The 22,819-nt window shown below is 40.3% G+C and overlaps 1 protein-coding gene across 22 annotated transcripts in view; it reads left to right on the top strand.

Moving 5' to 3' along the window:
- Positions 1-22,819, top strand: part of ABLIM1 (actin binding LIM protein 1) — a 284,940-nt gene that overhangs the window by 215,437 nt on the left and 46,684 nt on the right. For all 22 annotated transcript variants that reach the window (XR_012020544.1, XR_012020549.1, XR_012020546.1 and 19 more), the window contains one exon: positions 19,971-20,058. Coding sequence is in view for 4 of the 22 variants with exons in the window: in XM_072805191.1 (XP_072661292.1) it covers positions 19,971-20,058 (88 nt within the window). In the remaining 18 variants the exon portion in view is untranslated. The remainder of the gene's footprint in view (positions 1-19,970; positions 20,059-22,819) is intronic.

The raw sequence follows: 22,819 nt of genomic DNA on the forward strand, positions 1-22,819 counted from the left end.
TCTCTGAAAGGTCAGCTCATTTGCATTCAGGCAGAAAGCACGTGGAGACTAGCAATTTCATCTTTAATCCCTAAGGATTCAGCGGTGCTAGGTATCAACGACAGGTACTTTCGGTCTCTTAGTTTTCAGACTAAGGTGTTTAAACTTCTCAACAGGATCACACTAGTGCAGAAACAGTTCTAAACTCTGCTAAGTGGACTGTGGGAAGAAAAGGTACTGTGCACTGCAACTATTACAATTAATTTAGGGGACTGAGTAAATTACCAAAATCACTCATAATTCAGAAAGCTCATTTCACTGCTTAATTATGTTTGCCTTTAGCTACTAGTAGAAAATAACTTTTTATTCTGAGTCTATTACGATCAGCATAGAGAAAGCCACTTAAAATAACTAATCTGTAGATAATCCCAGAGGAGATGCCCATACAGCCTAAAGATCAGACATAGTGACCCGGCTGGTATAATCATTTGAGGGATAGCTTCGTTTGGAAACTTTTCAGGCTTGTGATAACATTCTCAAGAGTCTCTGCCTTGGAAATTTATAACATGACCCAAACTTGGCCATCCCAGGAACTAAGTAGATCCGCCAGGACACTAATCCTTGGCATCTCTTTGGTAAGGGATATCTTTCTTGGTAGTACCAAATTCATCACTTTTCACAGAAAAATCAGTTGCTCATATCAGTGAGCTCTGAATGAGGCAGAAAGTGCTAAAACCCCATTTAGTGGGTCTTTCATTCCTAGCTAATGCAGGTCACCCTTTGGTCTCCCCGGCCACCAGAATGAGTGAGGGGATTGATTGATTGATTGATTGATTGATCTATAAAGATTTTATTTGTTTATTCACGAGAGACACAGAGAGGCAGAGACACAGGCAGAGGGAGATCCATGCAGGCTCCATGCAGGGAGGCCGATGCAGGACTCGATCCCGGGACTCCAGGATCACGCCCCAGGCTGAAGGCAGCACTAATCCGCTGAGCCACCAGGGCTGCCCTAGTGAGGGGCTCTAAATTCACCTTGACTCTAAGCACAGTAGAGCCGCACACTGAGCTGGACTTCAACTGCTGGGTATTTACTGTAGCGTAGGAAGGGGTGAATTGAAGCATGTTGATGTGGTGAAATTGCTATGATGTAGTATAAACCAGCTCGGGATAAATTGGGTGTGAAATCCTTACTGTCGGATGTTGCTGCCAGTGGGTTTTGTGTGTGTGAGTGTGTGTGTGTGAGAGAGAGAGAGAGATAATTACTTTTTGCTTGATTTAAGAGGTGGCACACTACAGGCTATTACTGAAATAAAGCTAATTTCTTTTTGTTCTCAGCCATTATATTGTATGGTAGTGACATTTGAAACCCAGTTTTCTCCCAAGAAAGCTGCTTTTCTGCAATGAAGAACCAGACTTCTTCTCTCTTCTCTATCTCTTCTTTAATTTTTGGTCTGGGGTCAACCTGTTTATCAGTTAAATGTACGAGGGCTAAGAAATGAACTGTCAGGTGATTGCCGTACCTGGAAATTACATAGAAAAGTAACTTTAGATAAAGAAATGTCTGGTTTTCCAGGCCTACTTTTGTTTGTTGGAGAAACAGCATGAATGGAGTAGTCCAGATGGTATTTTCTTGACTACAGTACAAGCGATAGGGGAAAAAATCCTAGTGTTTTGATACATATAGAATGAAAGGGAGAGTCTGCTCATCTCTCATCTCAATGTATAAGTCCACTTTCCACGGAGTCTTCTCTGACCTCTTGAATCATAATTAACCACTGTCCCCTCTTCTTGATCTGTGCCCAGAGTGTTTCATGCAGTGAATGCTTACTGAGCGCTTACTATTTGTACAAATCAAGGATACAAAGATGAATAAGCTCCTGCCTAAAGTCTTTTGACCTCACGCGGAGGGGCCTCTGGCCCTCGAGGATTTCGCATGACATTAATATATCCTAGTATTTAGCATGTGTGCGTTGCATTGGGTTGGCACACATTTTCTTTCCTCAGATCACTAGTACTGGCCTTTTTATGCACAAGAGAAAACGGCATTTTGTTCACACGCCTGCCTTTAATAGACTGATTACTTTTGATAGAAGTATTCCCCGCCTCCCTGCAATGTTCATCTGAGTCATCTTGTACTCATCCCCGCTGGCCTGCAGCAAGGAAGTGGGGCAGCTGTACTGTCCTAATTGGACAGAAGGCAATTGACTTGTCTTGGATGAGGATTGCCTGGGCTGGCTTTTCTGCTCCAGGAAGACACTGAGAGAGCATCTGTCCACCTAAGATAGTTTGTTGGTAGGAGAGTGATGCCACCGAGGTCAGGTCTGAGAGGGTGCAGAGGGAGAACTACTTGGTCCGATAAGAGAGGGAGGCCTTTAAATTTTATGATGTTCCGGGCAGCTAGAGGGGAATATTGGAGAATATAGACAGTGGTCTTTTTCTGCTCAGAGTTGGGAGTATTTTGTGCAAGTGACCTGTTTGTTGGATACTGAAAGAATGAGAATCACTCTTTTCCAGGAAAGGCACGAGGAGGAAAATTACAGGAAATAGGACTATTCTAGAAAGAGGTGAGGAGGTATAAAAAGAGTTTTTAGAGGGAAGAGATAGCTTAGAATAGAACAAAATCCTAATGTGGCTTCACCAATATAACTTGCTCTCAAAAATTTATTCCACCATTGCTCCGCAGTGCTACAATTTTCTCCAGTGCTATACTTAGATAACACATTTTTGGTCTGCTAGTTTGATGTATAATGCATTCTTTAAACAAGAATATAACATTTTGTGATTTTACTATGCTAGCTGATTGCATAATTATAGTTATAACATATAATTATAAAAGACACAGTCCCCGCCTTCATGGAACTTAAAGGTTAGCAGAAGTCAGGGGCGCCTGGGTGGCTCAGTTGGTTAAGTGTCTGCCTTCAGCTCAGGTCATGATCTCGGGCTTCTGGGTTCGGGCCCCACATTGGGCTCCCTGATCAGCAGGGAGTCTGCTTCTCCCTCTCCCTCTGCTCCCCCCCCCCCCCCGCTCGTATTCCTCTCTCTCAAATAAATAAAATCTTTTTCAAAATGTTAGCAGAAGTCATAAAACACATAAATATCTACAAGCTCAAGGCCATTTGAGTGAAATAAATAAATGTTATCAGAGAGTAGAGGAGGGAGGGATCACGTCCAGGTGAGACCACTGAGAAAAAGACCCTAGAAAAGCCAGCATTTGGGATCCCTGGGTGGCTCAGCGGTTTAGCGCCTGCCTTCGGCCCAGGGTGTGATCTTGGAGACCTGGGATCAAGTCCCACATTGGGCTCCCTGCATGGAGCCTGCTTCTCCCTCTGCCTGTGTCTCTGCCTCTCTCTCTCTCTCTCTCTCTCTCTCTGCCTCTCATGAATAAATAAATAAAATCTTTAAAAAAAAAAAAAAGATAATTCAGCATCTGAGCCAAGCTTGGAACACTGATATTCTATTATATAAAATAGACTATTTAAAAAAAAATACTTAATGGGTGCTCAAAACCTTTTGGACTCTGGAAATACAAAAATTAATAAGGTAATGTCCTTATTCATTTGTCTTTTTTTTTAAGGTTTTTTTTTTTTTTTTTTTAAGTACTCTCTCCATGCAACATGGGGCTCGAACTCACAGCCTTGAATCAAGAATCACTTGCTCTATTTACTAAGCCAGCCAGGTGCCCCAAAGTGTCCTTGCTTTTGAGAAGCTCAAGTCTAGTGGGAAAATGTGTTAATTAACCAGCAGTTATAGTATAATTTATTGCATGAGATAAATATGTGTCTACTTTATATTAATGTATAAAAAGTGTATCTTTGGAACAAGGAAAAAAATGCAAATAGAAGGGAATGCCTAAGCCAGGGGAGCTGGGGAAGACTTGTTCTCATCTAGAAGTATATAACCTGGGCACATGTAGGAGTCACCTTGGAAGCTTTTTCAAGTTACTGATGCCTAAGCCCTGCCCCAGAGCTACTCCATCTCTCTCTCTCGAGGGGCTCCTATAACTTTTTAAAGCTGGACAAGCAGTTGAGACCAGATTACAGAGGTTGTTGAATGCTAGGGTTTTAGAAGTTTAACTTTGTCTGTATGTAATGGGCAGTGTCAAAAGCTTCTTATCCAGAGAGTACTGTGATCCACATGGGGTGTAATAAAAATTATCCTGATATTTAAATGTCCTTAGCTTGGTAAAAGGCCTCAGAGTTTAGGTTGATTAGCAGTTGGGGAGAGAGAGGACTGACCACAGAGGCAACACCAGCATTTCTTTGCAGAGCAGCTGCTTTGCGTGGGCAGCGGGGCTTTTCTTGTCCATCCATCTGTCTGTCTGTCATCAGAGGATTAGCTGGCTCTGACTTTTAAGTTTGGTAGACTTTACTAAGGAGTACTTAGATGCTCATACCTCAGAACTCAGGCTGGTCTGCTGCCCTGAGGCCAAATGCAGGCTTGACATCAGCTCTGGTGGCACAGTCTGATACTTTGAAGGTTACAGAGCTGTACGAGTACAGAAAATGGAGCCCAAAGTTCACTAAATCACTGGTTGATGTATATGACTTAGGCTGTTATCAGGGTTCCAGCGTCCAGCCATAGCAGGGTCACTGGTTTGGCTCTGGCAGGTCCCCTGTCACCTGATTGCGACCAGTTGAGGCATGGCAGTTGGGAGATAACCTGCCTGCACAGCACTCCCTGCTTATCCTGGCTACACTCCCCGAGACCTATCCTTCCAGAAGAATCCAGAGGATTCAGCACAGGGGAAGCACCCACCCAGCATGTAGAGTCTGGAATGTAAATCTGCCTATCTATCTGTTTCTTTGCAGGATACAGAAATGCTTTAGTTGTCATCCAGAGACACGAGCCTTGCCTTCACTGGGCTCTGATTTGGGGTACAGCCAAACCCAGGGGTCTTGAATTCTTTCATATGCCTCCCCTCCCTATTTACTTTCCACCCTGTTTTTTCTTCCTACTGGCAATCAGAACTGACACTCAGTGAGTAGAAGCACCCCTCCTCACTGCTCCCAATGAAATGATAGAGTCTGGGCTCTGTAGATTCAGGCCTGGAAAGCATAGTTTTTGTTAAAAGGGGTGAAGTCCAGCCACAATGGGATAGGAAATCAGACAAGGATGTTTTTAAAAGCAAGCTGTGTTTTTCCAACTGCTCTAGTATTGGTTCCCACCCCGAGGCTCCTCTAACCCTGGGGAAGAAAAAATATTTTTAGTCTGATAGTATGCTTTCGGCAGCCCAAGAGCTGAACCATCTGTAAAGGAGGTGATAACTCAGAGCAATGGTTTTAGTGGAAATAACATGTAAGGGATCACCCAGGACTGCAGAGTGGGGCACGGACCACATACATGGCTCTGCATCTTACCCAGTTCCTATCAAGGTCTTTAAGAGTTATTTTAGAATAGAAATACTGGGAAGGAGAAAGAATGGGTTGGGCTGGGGAATCATTTGTAATTCCCAGAGAAAGACAGAAATCACAGAACTGGAATGTACTTTAGAGATAGCAACTTGGCTAAGAAAAGCAATTGACAAACTGGAGTCTTACTGAATTGGGATAACACATTTGCTGCACACTATATAACAAACTTAGAAGTTTTCATTAAAAACAAAAAAAACCTCCTGCATTTTGCATGTTTCCTACAAATGACAAAGTCATTAATTACTAAGACATTTGCTAAAGGGGGGTGGGTTTTGTAATCTGATCCCACCATACTCCTTCCCACCCCACCCCACCCCCCTGTATTTAGTTGTGCCATTTGGCCACCAGGACATGTGTATTGATCATTGATTGCCTTGGAACAGCTGGCATGGAAAAGACTGGATTGCTGTTGTACATTCCTGACTCTAGCATGCTCTCGTGTTGGAAGGGAGACCAGGAATGAGATCATGAGTAATAAGGAACCTTAAGCGTTTGCCCTTGCGCAAGAGACAAAAATTATCCAACTGGGATTAGGTTTCAAAAGTGCTGAACTTAAAGGCAAATATTTATCTTCTGGTGTTAAGAAAGGAAAGGATGTAAAACCTTTGACCTTGACGGTAGGGTGGTGGCTGAGTTTGAAAAGCGAGTCATATTAAACCAGAAGCATGATGCGTTTTTCACTGTTCCTTCCCAGGAACTACACTAATAATTTTCACCTCACGCAGAGCAGCAGCTGACTTGCCATCCTAGTCAATGTTCACATTGACTATTGTCCAGTATTATCCAATATTCTATTGGATCCCAAGAGTCTCTCCCTCTGGGCTTCAACTTCTGAAGAGACCCCTTGAAAATTCCTCTTAGAGTATAGTATCTGTAAAGAAACTGGCCTAAAGTCACCTAGTGTTTTACAGCCTAGTTCATCCTCTCCCTGTGTCATATTAAACAGAGTGAATTTATGTATAATTAACATTTCTTTTACCTTCACAGCAATCCTGCAAGCAAGGCAGTACCAGTATCTTACACATTTTTAATGCTCTAGAACATACAAGTCTTTTTGGAAAGTACACAGGATTGGGGGAAATGAGCAGTTGGGTCCCAGTATATCCATTCATTCAGAAATTTTCAACATAACAGATTTCTCAGACATCCACCTTTTTCTTTTCCACCCCCCTGACATCACACATATGAAAACTGGGGCAGCCTAATAACATGTCTGAAATAGGCCCCAAGAACCAAGATTCTTTCCTTGTCAACGATCCTAAATTATCATCACTTCAAATGAGTTACTATTGTGTGAGGGATAGTCTTACAAAGTTCCACTGGATCTCACCTGGGTGGTTAGCTTCTGCATCCCTTCATGGTAATTTATAGAAGAGAGGATAGAAGCTTTTTATTTTTAAGCTGTCCAAGCCACCAAAGTAATTTTCAGCCTTTTTGACCCTTGACATGTAGCAGGTTGTGGGAGGAAGGGAGAGAGTGGACTTAATAAAAAAATAATTTAAAAAAGCACATAGATTTGAACACTAGTTCTTTGAAGATTTTTCTAAGCCTATCAATAGGCATAAAAGTAATAAGGGTACCCCATAAAGCACTGGGTGGATTAAATGGGAACATGCTTTCTAAATGTCCTGCTATAGAACAAATGCAAAGGGTATTGTTACCAATAAAAGTAATGGATATGAAATGTTTAAGTTCAATCATGAGAAGAAAAGTTAGATCTTTTAGTAGCCACTGAAGTCCTCAGCCTTCCAAACCCAGTTCTTATTTACTCTTTCCAGTGGACCTTGGCTCTAACTAGAAGGCACTTTTGAGGCCTTGTGGCAAAGCCTTCTGCAAAGTGACCCAGGCAACCCCAGCCATCGACTGCTGATTTTGAGTCAATTTAGGACTTAAATATGAGCATTATTTGCATTCCATCTACATCTCCCTATCCGTTGAGAGGATATGGCCAACAGAAGGACAAGGATGAAAGAAGGATTGAAAACTGCTCAGTGGCACGCTCTCTGGAAGGCAAGGAATAATGGAGACCTGAGGGGATTAAGCTACAGAGCTTCTACTTAGAGGCCATTTAATGTAAAAAAAAAAAAATCATTCACTTCACAGAGGTTAGAAAAACACTTTGGGTATCCATTTGGCAGAGTGCTCTTAATTTGATTCTTCTTATTTAATTCCTCTCAGATTAAAATTGTAATAAAAGGCAAAACCCACTTTGAACAACAGTCTGGCAATGGCTGCTAAAGCTCAACATAAACATACCCAATGACCTTGCCATATGCCATCTGCTCCTATGTATATGCACAACTGAAACTTCTATATAGTTCATCAGAAGACGCGGGTGGGAGTTTTCACAGCAATACTGTTCAGTATGGCCAATGCTTTCAAACTAGCCAACTGCCCACCAAGAGTGGACAAATAAAATGTAGCATATTTACACAAAGGAATACTATGCAAACACAAGATGTAATTAGGACCAACTACACGCAGCCTCGTGGATAATTCTAGTACCATTGGGTAAAGGAAGCCAGACATATTTATTTCCGTTTATGTGAACTTCAAAACTAGGTAAAGGAGTTAGAAGTCAGCATAGTGAATAGAAGTCACATGACTGGAAGAGAGCATGAGAGGAGCTTCTGTGTGCAGATAATGTTCTCATTCTTAATTTGGGTGGCAGTCAGAAGATACGGAGCATTTATGAAAATTCATTTAACTGTACACTTAGAGTTTGTGCTTTTTTTCTCAGGGCATATTATACTTCAATAAAGAAGTTTACCTAAATGAAAAAATAAAGGCATTCCTCTTTCCTACTCCAAAGAGGGAGAAAAAAGTATATTCAAGACTTCCTACCTACCTTGTAAGGGAGAACAATATGATAGGACAGGTAAAATGCATGGCATTCTTTGTTAACCAAAAAAAGGAAAGCACCAAACTGTGAAACAGATTGCAACAACCACAAACAAAGCACCTGGTCAGGAAATACCAAATTCAACGGAACACCCAAGGAAATTCAACACCAAATCCTCAGGTCACTGGCTACCCTCTAACCCATTTGTATTTCTTAATAACTTACCGGAAGAGAATGATGGGATGACGTCAACCATGCTATTTCATCAGTTTCAAGGAAGTTTGGTACCTGGGAGCATGACTTTGCTATTGTTGAATCTGGAAACCACAGACAGCCTAGATAAAGCTGCTGGGCCTATTCTATAAGGATTTAGGATCACACTGTCCCATACCATGAAGATCGCCTATGTTGAGGAATCACACTTAGGATAGTTGGCTTTCTTGGTGTTATTTAGAGTGGTTTCTTAAATAACATTTGATTACACTGTTGATAGCTGGGAGCAGGAGGGGCAATGGAAGTAAAATTGTTAAGAACTTAAATTATCTAGTCTGTCTTTAGCATTAGCAAATCATAAAATACGGAAGCCTTAGTTTTGCATGACAAACTTTTATTTGTATCCGTAGAGAAAGACAAAGAAGTTGAAAGATGATCCTATAAAAGTTCTAAGAGCCAGGGCAGATCTCAACAGGGGGCCTCCCTCATTAACTGAGCTGCCCAGGGCTGGGAAGGCTACAGGGGGGTGGTTCTGCAGTGTGGAGCTGAACAGACCTGAGTTCAGATGGCAGTTCTGTACCTTGCTGAGTAACCTTGGACGATTTCTCGATCTTGCTAACATTTGATTTCCTTATCTGTTAAAGGAATATAATACCTACATCTCAGTGCTGCAGGGAGGGTCAGATGGGATATGGTTTATGAGGTGCTTAGCACAGTGTCTGGAAATAAGTAAATAATGAAATTGTACCCGGGGCACTGAAGTTCATCCATTACTTCCCTTTGGGCTGCCATAATTGTGCAGGGAACAGTGTGGCTAATTGATTTAGAGGTTTTCTGATAAGAGCTTCTAACACTAATCTACTAAGACATTTCTAGAGCCCTTATATGGAGAGCAAGAGAGATCCTGGAGTTATGGAGGTACTGGTGTAGCCCATGTCTTCAAAGGAATGCATAATCCAGTGTGAAAGAAAGAGAAAAAGCTCATCTACATTGATGGCTACCAGATACATTGCTATCAACTTACCTTTTGTTGTTTAATTTTTATAATAATCCTACATGGTAGATTTTTCTAATGCTAGTTTTTATAGATGAAGAAATTATTCTAGAAAAGTGCCCAAGGCCACAATGTTTGCAAGGCCAGAATGCAGACCTCTGGGTCCTCTTGCTTCCAAAGCCCATCTCTTTCCATTGCATGTTGCACAATGGGGTGGGGCAAACAGTCCAGCCATAACAACCGGAGGCAAAAGCAAACACATCTGACAGTGCAAGCACAGAGCTATGGGAGCACCAGGGAGAAAAGATCAGTTTCAAATGTAGAGATTTACCTTGATTAGTTTCAGATTTACGTTTTTGCCTTCAATGTAGTTATTTGCTCTGCCTTAAAATTTGGAAAAATATCCAAGATAGATGTTAATAAAATGTCTCTTCTCAATCATCTTAACCATCTTTTGCATCACACAGGAATTCTTTTTCTTGTTGCCTAAGATTTCTGAAATGAGAAGCCCTGTAGGTGTTGTGGTGGTATTTATCCAAGAGAGTCGAATTTGTATACTAAGATCTGGGATGTTTCCTAGTTCTGAAACTTAGCTGTATGACCTTGGTCTTGGCGCACAAGTCATCGGGTCTCTGAGCCCTCAGTCTGATCATCACAAAACAAGAAGAATCATATCGCCTATTACAAAGGATCAGAAAAGCATCCAGTTAACTATTGTGTGTAAAAGCACACAAAGAACCAGCCTGGGAGAGTCCCAGTAGCTACACTAAGGTGAACGTGGTTGTCCAGGTTTTCATTTTGATTTCGTGTGTAGTCCTGAGCAAGTTACTCTCTCCATAGTCCGGTTTCTCTTCTTATACAAAAAAGAATGGTAGTTCTTCTGAAGACAGAGAAATAGTAATTAGATTAGCAGATTATTTTTTAATCCTTTCAGAAACCTTTAAATCTTCAGATAATTGCTAATAATAAAATATTACATGTGTATATCTAGCTTTCTATATATAAAGGTCCATTTTATTCTGGAAAAAGAATCCATATTTTTCAACATCCTTTCAAAATAATGTAGACACTATGCCTCCAGAAGAAATGAATGCATGCACCCCACTCAGGTTTCCTGCCCTCCACCCCACTGTCTTCTTTTTTCCTTTCCTTTCCTTTCCTTTCCTTTCCTTTCCTTTCCTTTCCTTTCCTTTCCTTTCCTTTCCTTTTTCTTTTCCTTTTCCTTTTTCTTTTTCTTTTTCTTTCTTTCTCCTTCTTTCTTTCTTCCTTCCTTCCTTCCTCCCTCCCTCCCTCCCTCCCTCCCTCCCTCCCCTCTCTCTCTTTCTTTCTTTCTTTCTTTCTTTCTTTCTTTCTTTCTTTCTTTCTTTCTCATGTCTCTTTGTCAAAGAATAGTTTACATACCATAAAATTTATTCATTGTAAGTGTAGTTTGATTGTTTTTATACTACATGTGACTATTACATAGTGTTAGAACTTTTCACCACCCCATCATGACTACTCGTTTGCAGTCCATCCTGCCCCACATTCTGTCCCCATTCCATTTCCAGCAACCACTCATCTACCTTATATCACCTTCATTTTGCCATTTCTAGAGACCTCCCACAAATGGACCTACAATCTGTAGTCTTTTGTGTCTAGCTTCTTTCATTTAACATGCCATTGAGGTTCACCTGTGTTCTTGCACGTATCTGTAGTTTGTTCCTTTTGATTAAAAAAAATAGGTTTACCGTATTCCATTATTTGAATGTTCCATACTTTATCTGTTCACCAGCTGAGAGACATTTGTATTGTTTCCAGTTTGGGGTTATTATGAATAACACTGCTATGAACTTTTGCACAAAAGCCCTTGTGTGGTCATATGTTATCATGTCTCTTAGTTCAAAACCTAGGGGTGGTAGCACTGGGTCACGTGATATATTTATGTTCAACTTTTTTGAGAAACTACCAGAGGTTTCCAAACTAGCTGCACCATTTTACATTCTCATCAGCAATGGATGAGTGTATCTCTTTTTCCACATCCTCCTCAACACTTGGTATGGTCAGTCTTTTTAATTATAGCCATTGTAGCTAATGTGTAGTGGTATTTCATTGTGGTTTTCATTTTATTTCCCTATGACTAAGGGTATTTAAAATATTTTCATGTGCTCATTCAGTATGTGTATATCTTCTTTTGTGAAATGTTTCTTTAAATCGTTTGTGCATTTTTTTCAGTTGAGTTGGTCTCTTATTTTGAAATGTAGTTTTTTAAATATTCTGGATACTAGTCCTTTTCTAGACATATGATTTGTAGAAATTTCTTCCAATCTGTGGGTCATCTTTCTATTTTCATAATGATGTCTTTTTTTGTAAAGATATTATTTATTTGAGAGAGACACAGAGAGACATAGAGCATGAGCAGAGAAAGGGGCAGAGGGAGAGGGAGAAGCAGACTCCCCACTGAGCAGAGAGCCCAATGGTAGGCTTGATCCTAGGACCCTGAGATCATGACCTGAGCCAAAGGCAGATGCTTAACTGACTGAGCCACCAGGTACCCTAATGATGTCTTTGAAGAGAAAAAAATTTTAATCTTGATGATACCCAATTTATCAATTTTTTTATTTTATGGATTATGTTTTTATAGAATATATAAGTATTAAACCCAAATCACAAAGATTTGATGCTTTTGTCTAGAAGTTTTATAGTTTTAGCTTTTATATTTAAGTCCATGATCCATTTTAAGTTCATTTTTCATTTATGGTGTGAAGTATGGGTTGCATTGAATATGTATATCTAACTGTCCCACCATTATTTGTTGGAAAGACTATCCCTTCCCTATCAAATTGCCTTGGCACTTTTCTTAAAATCAATGAACCATGAATGTGGGGGCTTATTTCGGAATAAATCTCTCTTCTATTCCATTGACCTATATGTCTATCCTAATGCCAGTCCATGCTGTCTTGATAACATCTAGCTCTATAGAAGCTTTTGAAATCAGATAGTTTAAGTCCACGAGCTTTATTCTATTCTTTCAAAAAGTTTTTTTGTTGTTTTTTGTTTGCTTCTTTACTTTCCTAGGTCCTTTGTATTGCCACATAAATTTTAGGATCGGCTTTTTAATCCCTCTGAATAATCCAGCTGGAATTTCAGTAGAGATTGCATTGAATCTAGAGATCAATTTAAAGAGACTGGTTAGGTCCTGTGGGAAGGCACACATTTATAGATAACATTTATCTAGCACTATTAAATTGTAAAGACTGCTTTAAAGTTTTTGCACTTACTTCCTTGGAAGGAAATGAGAAAGCAGTAATCATCTGCAAAAAACGCAATATGCATTTACACTGGGGTGTTGCCAGTTTTTTTCATTCTTTACCCCTCATTAAAAGAAGGGACTTGGTGGCTCAGTCAGTTAAGTGGCTGACTCTTTATTTTGGCTCAATTTATAATCTCAGGGTTCTGGGATTGAGTCCTGCATTGGGTTCCACACTTAGCAAGGAGTCTGCTTGAGGATTCTCTCATTCTCTCTCCTTGCCTCTCTCCCTCTCTTCCTGTCCCTTTTTCCTTCCCCCTCCCTCTCCCTCTCTCCTTCTACCCTTCTCCCAACACACACACTCTCTCATAAATAGTTTTTAAAAAATAAAAGGGTGTTGATGCGCTGTCTTTTATATTTTGAGCAGCTGGTCAAAGGGAACCAGATCATTGGAAGGCAATGGTATATTTCTCTCTGTTTTGTGCATCTTCTCTGGGGAAGATGAGTTGCCACCCCTCCCTCCAACATCACACATATGTTTGGAGCAGAGTTGCAGCTGGAGTTGGGTTGTTAAGGCTGTCTAGCTATGGGATGTTCTCATCTGTGCAGGTTGGCTTTGTACAGACTTGTGTAGAGCCCTCTGGGCTTTGTGAACACTGCCTGGGCAAACTGATTTACTCACCTTTACCCAGGATACAGACTTTGGGCCAAGGCACACCCTCATTATCCTGTCTGTTCAGGACCCTGCATTATCTGGGGAAAAAAAAAACAAACCCTGGAACAGGTGAGTGTAAACTTGGAGATCAAGCCAGTCCAGTCACAGTGGAAACCTCTCCTGCTTCAAGGAAAACAACAACAAGCATAAAGAAGGCTGAATCAGCCCCTACACTGCCTTTCGGCAGGAGTAAAACAGGAAACTTATGTGATTCTGCTTCTCCCTTCCCACCCTTGCATCTGCCACAGAAGCACCAGATCCTTGTTACCCACTTTGGCTTCCTCATTTACTATCAGGTTTAGGATTTGGAGATCACCTAGACTGGTGTTTCCCCAGTTCATGATGATTCATGTACTCATTTCAGTGCTTATAAGACAAAGAAAGAAGCTGATTTCTAGGCCCTATCTTTTAAGGCCATCGAATCCATTTTTTAAAGGATCTTGGGTGTTGCTTATAGACAGTGAAATTAGAAAAGTCCTGATCTAGGCCAGCACACTCACCTCCAAGCGTCTGCATGTCCTTCATCTAAAGTCACCATCAACCAGAGCTGTGTTTGTAAGTCTTGGGGACAGGAAAGCAATTTGTTTATTCCTTTGGGTATTCTAAGCAAATCATCTCTGAATCAAGTTAGAACTTTAAAAAAAAAAAAAAAAACTGCAACCTCGACCTTGGTAGTTTAACTTCCCCATATGGAAATGACTACATTCAATTATCTTTCAGTGTTACACCCTTGGTTTTTCTCAAGGGTCTATATAAGAAAGAAGTACTTCAGTGTTTCCAACCATCAGCAAAATTAGTGTGGAAGATAATTTTCCATTCCAAAGCGAAGGTCTCTCTATGAGAATTGTTTCGGTGCCTTCAGATGGTAGGCCTGGTTCTACTTTTTGAAAGCACTCAGGGCTTTGAGTACATTGTCCACTTTGAGTGTTAGCTTCTTTGCTTGTGTATAAGATTGTAAAAATAGCACCTACATCACAGGAATGTTGTGAGCCTTGATACAATGTGTGGCATCATATGGAAGTTCGGCCTACAATTGACTGTTACTAATTTAGAATAGAAAACCTTGCCTCTCTAGTGGCAATTGTTATGCGGCCGTTTTATCACACAGTGAGACTTTTAGTGACCCGTTTTCCCTTTTGTCCTCATCTGCTGAGAAACTCAGATCACAACAGGTTTGCCTGAGTTTGGAGTCTCAATATTTTCTTTTCCTCTAAGGTTTTTGTCCGGTTGTTTATAGATCATGACTTTCTCTGATAAGAATCTGCAAGCCTTTGTTTGGGAAGTAGGTAGGGCATTAGTTATAAATGGCTGAAGGTTGACCTCAAGGCCCATCCTCCACATCTCCTGGGCTTGTGTTAGGAGTAGGGCAAGAGAAAGAGGCTAAAGAAAAGCTAAAAAGCACAGTTGGTCATCCAGAAGCTAAGCAGATTATCAGGCAAGCAGATTATTTGCCCAAGGATGGGTTCTGTAATTATGGTTCTCTCTTGCTACTCCCAGTGGGCTGTTGCAGTCATCACAGGGCTTGGGGAATCCAGAAATCCTCCTGGGTATAGGACACTATAGAGTCGTTGCCTCAACCCCATTCCCTGCCATCAAGAATATCCTTTCTCTACCCAAATTGCTTTTCAGTTAACACTGCTGTGTGAGCTTATAGGAGTATGGGATTTCACACAGAATCATAGAATTTTATGGCTGAATGAGACTCGAAATTGGCTAGTCCAGCCTTTCACTTTTTACAGATGAGGGGAGGGGCCTGGGGGCTTGGAGAGGTTAAATAGTGGCATCATTGAGGTCTCACGGGTAACACATTAAGGAATGACATCCAATCTCTTGATTGCAAATATGGTAGCCCTTTATCGGGGGGCCTCCTCATCCACGAGGTATTCAGAACTATCTGTTCCTGATAGTGGATTTTATTTTTAAATGTGGTGCTAAATCCTGCCTTATAGTAAATGGTATTACTCCAGATGGTATTCTAGTCTGTATGCTAAAGTTCCTACTCCAATTTAGAGATTAACCAAATAGTAATAATTACCACAGAAGTCTGACATAATCAGCACTATTAAAGGCAAGCCATTTTTTTTTTTTGCACTCTGAATGTGTAGGCAGGTGCTTTATAAAACTCAACTAAATAAGCAAATTGTTTATTTTCCATAGAGTTTAATGCCAGCCAGAATGTAGACTTCTAACACGTGCATTTTAAATATGTGAAAAAGAAGAAAACAGATTGTAATTTTTTTTTACATGGCAGAATAGAAAGATGGGTGGAGAACAGTGATTGCAGAGCTCTGGTGAGTCTTGGCAGCGCATCTTGCCCCACAGGTTCAAGCAGAGCTAGAGTTGTAGGGTATAAGTTTGGGGCCAGGTACCTAGTAACTGTCACTTATGAGGTCACCTGTCACAACAAAGCCCACACTGTGCTTTAAAAGTTTGTAATCAATGACCTCCTCTCCACAACGAATTGTATGTTTTTCATCTGTCCTTCTATAGGCACTAGTCTTCCATCTTGCTCACGATCTGAAATACTTCTCCTTCTTCTGTAAATGACTCCATTGTAAATGATTTTGATTCAGCTACATCCATTTGGGGGGTGAGTTTGCATATAAGCCTACATCTATGTTCAGGCCTGATCCCTTTTCCTGGCCCTGTGCATAGGGCTTGAGTGTGAACCGTCATAGGTACCAGTGTAAGAAGAAATGAAAGCAAGGAGGTGGCTCTTGCATGCAAAGCAGAGGCTCCCTTGTCCTTGAGCCCCTGACCCTGTGGTCCCCCAGGCCCGCACTGCTACAAAAACAGACTTTTTTGGCTGCAAATGGCCTTTGATTCTGGCTCACTGAATCACTTGACATGTTCAGCATCCTGAGATGAGTGAGTGCCTGGGTCAAGACTGATGCCCCTGGTCTTATGACAGTATTGTTTCTCAGCAGTGTTTTTGCTGATGATTTATAGACCAAAGCCCTGCCACATTGGGTCTTGGCGTATCTTTCTTCCACCTTATGTGACAGTTCATGTAACACAGTTACTCTCCTATGCCCGTCCTTGGGAAAAGAACGGACACCGAGAGGGCCTTTGGCCAGCGTCCCAAATTGCACTAACAAGCCTTCTCTTTGTGAATGGCCCCGGGACCACCTCTGTTCAGAGAGTTATTGCTAATTGTTGTTGTTTCTATTATTATTATGTGTAGTAGTGCGCTGCACCATTTTCAAAATATCATATGATCGTTCGCCCTAGTAACATCATTGTGAGGCAGTGTCAGCAGTGGAGTGTTATATGGTTGAGACTGCCACCTTCACAAGATCACATAGTGCTGAAACTGGATTTGAATCCAGTCGTACTTACCCCAATGTCTCCACAAGTTCCGCTAGTATTTTATGCAACTATATTATAGATGTTGTTTTTCTGCATGATTTTTTTCTCTTGGTAGCATTCATGTAACTTTTTCCATGTAAGTTTATTTCATTCTTTTAATGGCTACATATGGTTTAATATTTCCTTTAACTACTTTCTTATTTGGGTTGCTTTCTGTTGTTTATTCTTTGCTGTTATAAATAATGTTAAAGATCCTTAATACATATACTTTTAAGCAGTAATGAGAGTTTCTGTAGGATAGCTTCCTAGAAGTGGAATCATGCATCAGAGAGTACATGCATATTAAATTTTAATAAATATTGCCAAAGCTGCCTCCCAAAAAGAATTTTGCTCACCAATAGTGTGTGAGAATGCCTTTTTCCTAACATTAATCTTCTCTTTATCTCTGCCCATTTGATGAAGAAAAAAATTTTTTTTCTAAGTTGTGTTTCTCTGACTCCTGGTGGAGTTGAGCTAATTATTTGTTTTTTGGGGGGAGATATATATATATATGCTTTTTGCCCATATTGCCACTTATTTTTTTTATTAGAGACACTCTATATATTCTGGATAATAATCTTTTGTCTGAAATGCACAGCAAGTATCTTTCCCTGTTACTCTTCCTTTAACCTTCTTATGTATAGACATTTATATGTGTGTGTGAAGTCATTATTTGCCTTATTGTTTCTAGATTTTGCCTTGTTTAAGGAAGCATTCCTAGCCCAAGTATACTAAATTATCTTCTATATACCCTTCTATATTTACCTCTGTAACTCTCTAGAATTCTTTTCAGTGTAGGTTATGAACTAGGAATCTAGTTTTACCTTTCTCTAAGTAGAGAATCCATTGTTCTCACCATTAATGGAATAGTCTGTTTTGCAACTCATTTGAAATGCCACCTTTATCATAGACTAAATTATCTTGTGTATAGCTGTGCAACTGGTTTTTCTATGTTATCTGTTTCACCAATTTATTTTCTATTCCTGTACCAGTATTGGAGGACTTTAATTGTTTGAGCCTTAGAATAATTTTTTATGTCAGGAAGGGAAAATCCCCCTTAATTGATGCTCTGTTTTTCAAAAAATGTCTGTATTTTTGTGCACTTTTTTTTTCCCATATGAACTTACAGAATCAGGATGTCAAGGTCTGTAGACAAAATTCCTTTGAGTATTGTGGTTGAGAATGCATTGCATTAATAGGTTCATTTTAGATAAATTGACATCTTTAAACATTTAGTTTCCTCATCCAGAAATATATGTCTAAATGAGATGACCTTGACCCCAAAGACGTTTAGATTCTCTTTTCCTTCAGTACTACCCATGAACATGTCTACATTATGATTGTTAGCCCTTTATGTCCATCAATTAAATTCTAAAGTTTTCTTTATGTAGATCTTGCATTGAAAGGTTTATTTGTTGCTGTTAGAAATGGAGTCCTGTTCTCCCATTACACTAACTAAATTTGTATTGCTAGTCTATAGGAAAGCTGTGAGGTTTTAGATGTTTTGTTTTATTTTGTTTTTTTATCAAGCTGTTTGAGCTCTTTCATTGGTGACCTGCATGTTTATTTCTTCTTACTGTATCACATTGGCTAAGACTAAAAGAGTTTGGTGAAATTAAAACTAAACTAAAAAAACTAGAACCTAAATACTTTGGTGAAAGTGTCAGCTATTGTGTGAGTGCTGTCTATTGAGAATGCACCTAATGTTTCACCACTAAATATGATAAATACACTATATCAGTTTGAAGATCTCTCTTTCTACTCCCAGCTTTCTGAGGAGTGTGCTTTTTATTGTAGACTACACAAGCTTCCTGTCAAGGTGCCTTAATTTTTCCACTTACATTTTCCTTGAGAATCCAGAGATTGTCCACACTGGCTGGGAACTCTCAGCATTGGCATCCCAGCTGAACTACAGTGGTTTAGAACTTAGTGTGACTTCTCTCTTTCTCCCCTTTCACTCACATTTGACCCTGGGTGGCCTAAGGGAAGGAGCTACTTTGTGTGACATTTCCTATGCTTCCTTCATCCCCTGGAAAAAAATAATTAAGTAATAGTGTGTGAACCAAAACAAGAGCACCACTTCTAGAATTTTCTGATTGGCAGCATTGAACAGATTTCATTCCTGGCTTCTATTTTGAGATAACTTCACTTTTTTTCCACTTGATTGTCTTGAGTAACCAACCACCATCTCACACTCTGGTTACTAAGTGGCTTTGTAGTTTCTACTGGAGGGTGTGAGAAAGGAATCACTACCTGACCTCTGATTTCCTGTTGAGATTTCATGCAAGCACAGGGTGCAGTTACTTCTAACTCTGGGTTCTCAGCACTAACTGCCTTGCATGTGGTTGATGCAAAAGAAATGCTTCACAGTTGGTTGATAAAATTTCATTGCAGAGTATATTTGATAACTTTCAGGTGGTGAAGATTTTTTGCTAAGCTATAAACAGAAAGATTTCATTTTGTCAGGCATGCATTTGGAGCATGACTCTAATGTGACTTGGCACCTGTCTACAGAATTGTCCCTGTGTCCAGTGACATTTTGCTTTGGGGAAGTCAACACCTGCTGTGATGGCATCTGTCATATTTAGGAATGTGAAATGCTCATGAATAATGCAAGGCCGCCTCAGTAAAATGCCTTTTTCAGAAAACAATATAAGACTTTGGTAAAAGATTGTTATAAGCAACAAAGAAGAGAATTTGGGGTCCTTCTGAGGTGAAAGCTGTTGATGTCTTTTATTATGGTTTTTCCCATCTTGATGTAAGCTAAATAGATTTTATTATTTTTAGAGCGTGTAGTTAAGAAAGCAAGAACCTGCTAGATATGAGAATCCTTTCCTTTTATTGCATTAGTACAAACCAGTATTAGTCTCCACATCAATTTGAGTATTAATGTTTTGGGGGTACCATTTTTGGAGACGGAGTGGACTCATCTCAGACACGTGGTGTGTGACTGGCAACCATCCAAGAGCGACCAGGCCAAGAGAGAGATGGATGCCGGAAACCCCGAGAAGCAAGGCAGCCCCATCATCCAGGCATCAATAGCCGGTCTTTGAGCCCCTTCCAGTTCTGATGGGGTCAGTTTCAGCTTCCAGGGCTGCTGGTATCGGAGGTTAGGTCAATTGGACAATTATTTTTCTTGCCTCAGCTGTTCGCTTTTCCTCTAAATCCCTGAGTCCAGAAAAGAGGCTGAGAGCTGTGACAAGGTGTAAACTAAATAGTCCCTACCTCTTCTCTTGCAGGCAGGTGACAAACATTACCACCCCAGCTGTGCACGATGCAGCAGATGCAACCAGATGTTCACAGAAGGAGAGGAAATGTATCTTCAAGGTAAGGTGGACTCAAGAATTTATTAAGTTCTTCCCATCTGGGAAAAGAAAACCTTGCTTTGTTTGTTTGTTTGTTTGTTTGTTTGTTTGTTTGTTTGTTTCTAGAGAAGGAGGCATTTCATTAGTGGCCAGGCTCCCCAGATCCAAAATGAATGTGGCCCAAAGTTACCTCGTCAGTTAGTATTAGTCAGCCAAGCAGTTGACATTGCTGACAGTGAGCCCCTGAATCTGTTTTAAAAAAGGAATGTGTTGCTTCTAGAACAAATGAATAGGCCTTGATGTTTGGTGCTACGGAGGTGAGGTAAGATTGAAAATCAGAAATACCTCCTCCCAACCTTCACCAGGAAATTTGGGAAAGAAGACAAAAGAGGAAAAGCATTCATAGAGGCTACTTTGTCTTTGCTCCTTTCACTATCCTATGAGAAGGATTTTTTGACCCCTCCAGCCTGCTCTTACGCAGGCTTTCAGGAAGAAGAAAACGTCATACTTGGTGAATTGCATCACAGATGTATTTCATCCCATTGAGATGATGTAGCTGTCCTATTGAACGAAAGAGAGAGCGAGAGAATGAGAGAAAACATACCCAGAGTAGAAAGAGAAATGGAGAAGTTTCTCGTGGCAAAGAAGTACTCATTACTTACCAGAGGGCCATCAGATTTTTTTTTGAGGGAGGAAGCAGGGAAGGGGCAGAGGGAGAGAATCTTAAGCAGACTCCATGCCCAGCCTGGGGCTCAGTCTCACAATGCTGAGGTCATGACCTGAGCCGAAATCAAGAATTGGATGCTTAACCAAGGCACCCCCCAGATTTTTTTTAATTGAGAAATCTTCCCAGTGTACAACCATAACTAGTTTTTATCTCCCCTAAAATACTGAAACTTCTCAGAGGGAAGCTTAGGGGAGGATTCTCTTCCAGTCAGACAGCACCATCTGCACAAACATTTTACTATTTTTAGCTGGAAAAAGAGTCATTAAATTGACAAGGGCTTATCAGTAAAATTAGCAAGAACCATGAGAGCTGGTGCTCATTTAGTTTGGTAATTACCGGGTCTCATCTGCCTTCGAATTCATTTCTTTGTCTTTCTGCACTTAACACTATGTGTATTTTAATGAATGGTTTGCTTTGCTCTCTATGTTGTTTTTATACAACGAAGAAATGTCTATAGAAATGATTCTTGAATATTAAAGCAAAGTCTTACCTATTCTCCTCTAAAAAATGCTAGGTAAATGAGAAATTGACAATCCAAATATCCCTTAGTTTTAATGATGACTTTGCAAAGTTCTGATGAAAAAAGTCACTGAATTTTGAAGGTCCCAATAAAGACAAGTGACAAGCCCCCAAAACCATGGTCTCATGTGGACTTTATATGACACATTTTCCCGAGGGCAGGCTGTGAATCTGCCTAGCAATAGGCAGGTGTCACTTTGCATTTTCAGCATGAAGCAGATTTATTCTCTATTTGATCTCCAGGCTTTGTTTTAGATTTTAGTGTGTCAATCATAGCACTCAAAAACAAAGACACAAGAGTGTGTGTTAACCCCATGTCTGCTAGGAACTGAGACTCAAAGGCTCTGGGTGCAGCTCTGCACGTTCACATGGTTCTGGAACCTGAATAGAGAGTGATTTCAAGCTGTGCACAAATGCAGCACATTCATACTACAAATAAACAAGTATCCATTAAGATGGGCTATACTCAGAATTCCAGGGATTGTTGTAAATGTCTTCTGGAGTTGGGCTTCAGCGCTCTCTGCCTGCCCTCTTGGCACATCCTTGAAGAATGAGTAGTTCATCTTCCTCAGCATCTGATATTCTCCCCAAGTCACATTCCTTGTGTGGCTGACCTCTGAAGAACAGTGTGACACTGTGCAAACCCAGTATTCTGGCCAAAGGCTTTTACTCAATAGAACCTTCACAACGAATGCTGCTGTTGGGTCCACCCCAACCCTTGGCTTTCCACATTAAGAGGATTTCCTGTGCTTTGTAGCCAGCCTCAGAGTAAATGTTAATGCTGAAAGGACTATGTGTCTGTCTGGTCTGTTTGTTTCATTTTTTATTTTTTTTGGCTCTTGGTTAAGCAAGATAGAAATGATTGTTAAATAGGGATTCAAGTATTATTCTGATATAAAAGGTATTATCTTGTGGTTAATATTATTTTAGCTATTTTAGCTCAGTGGTATAAAATAATTCAAGAGTTACTGTAATTTAGTGACTTTTCAAGTACACACAGAACAGATAAAAATTTGATAATGAAATGCGGGAGGTCTGATATTCTTGCTGACACTTATTAAATTTATATCACTTACTTACTGCTTTCAACTTAGTAACTTTATTTGCTCAAGTCTTACCCAGGGCTCCTTCAGTTCTTTTGCCCATAACCATATTTAAACATATCCTTATGTGATCATAAGACTTAGATCTAAGGGGCAGCCCTGGTGGCTCAGCCGTTTAGGGCCGCCTTCAGCCCAGGGTGTGAATCTGGAGACCCAGGATTGTGTCCCATGTTGGGCTCCCTGCATGGAGCCTGCTTCTCCCTCTGCCTGTGTCTCTGTCCCTCTCTCTGTGTGTGTCTCTTGTGAATAAATAAATAAAATCTTAAAAAAAAAAAAAAAAAAGACTTACATCTAGGTCTTACCCACAACTCTTTAAATGACATCTATATCTAGGCATACAAAATCATATCAGTGGGCTTGGATTCTTATAAGAGCTTTCTCTGGTATATAAGTGTTTTGCTTAGTTGTGTGATATGAGCACCATCCAGAGAAGG

Source organism: Canis lupus, chromosome 29 (assembly GCF_048164855.1).
Source record: "Canis lupus baileyi chromosome 29, mCanLup2.hap1, whole genome shotgun sequence".
Lineage (NCBI taxonomy): Eukaryota > Metazoa > Chordata > Mammalia > Carnivora > Canidae > Canis > Canis lupus.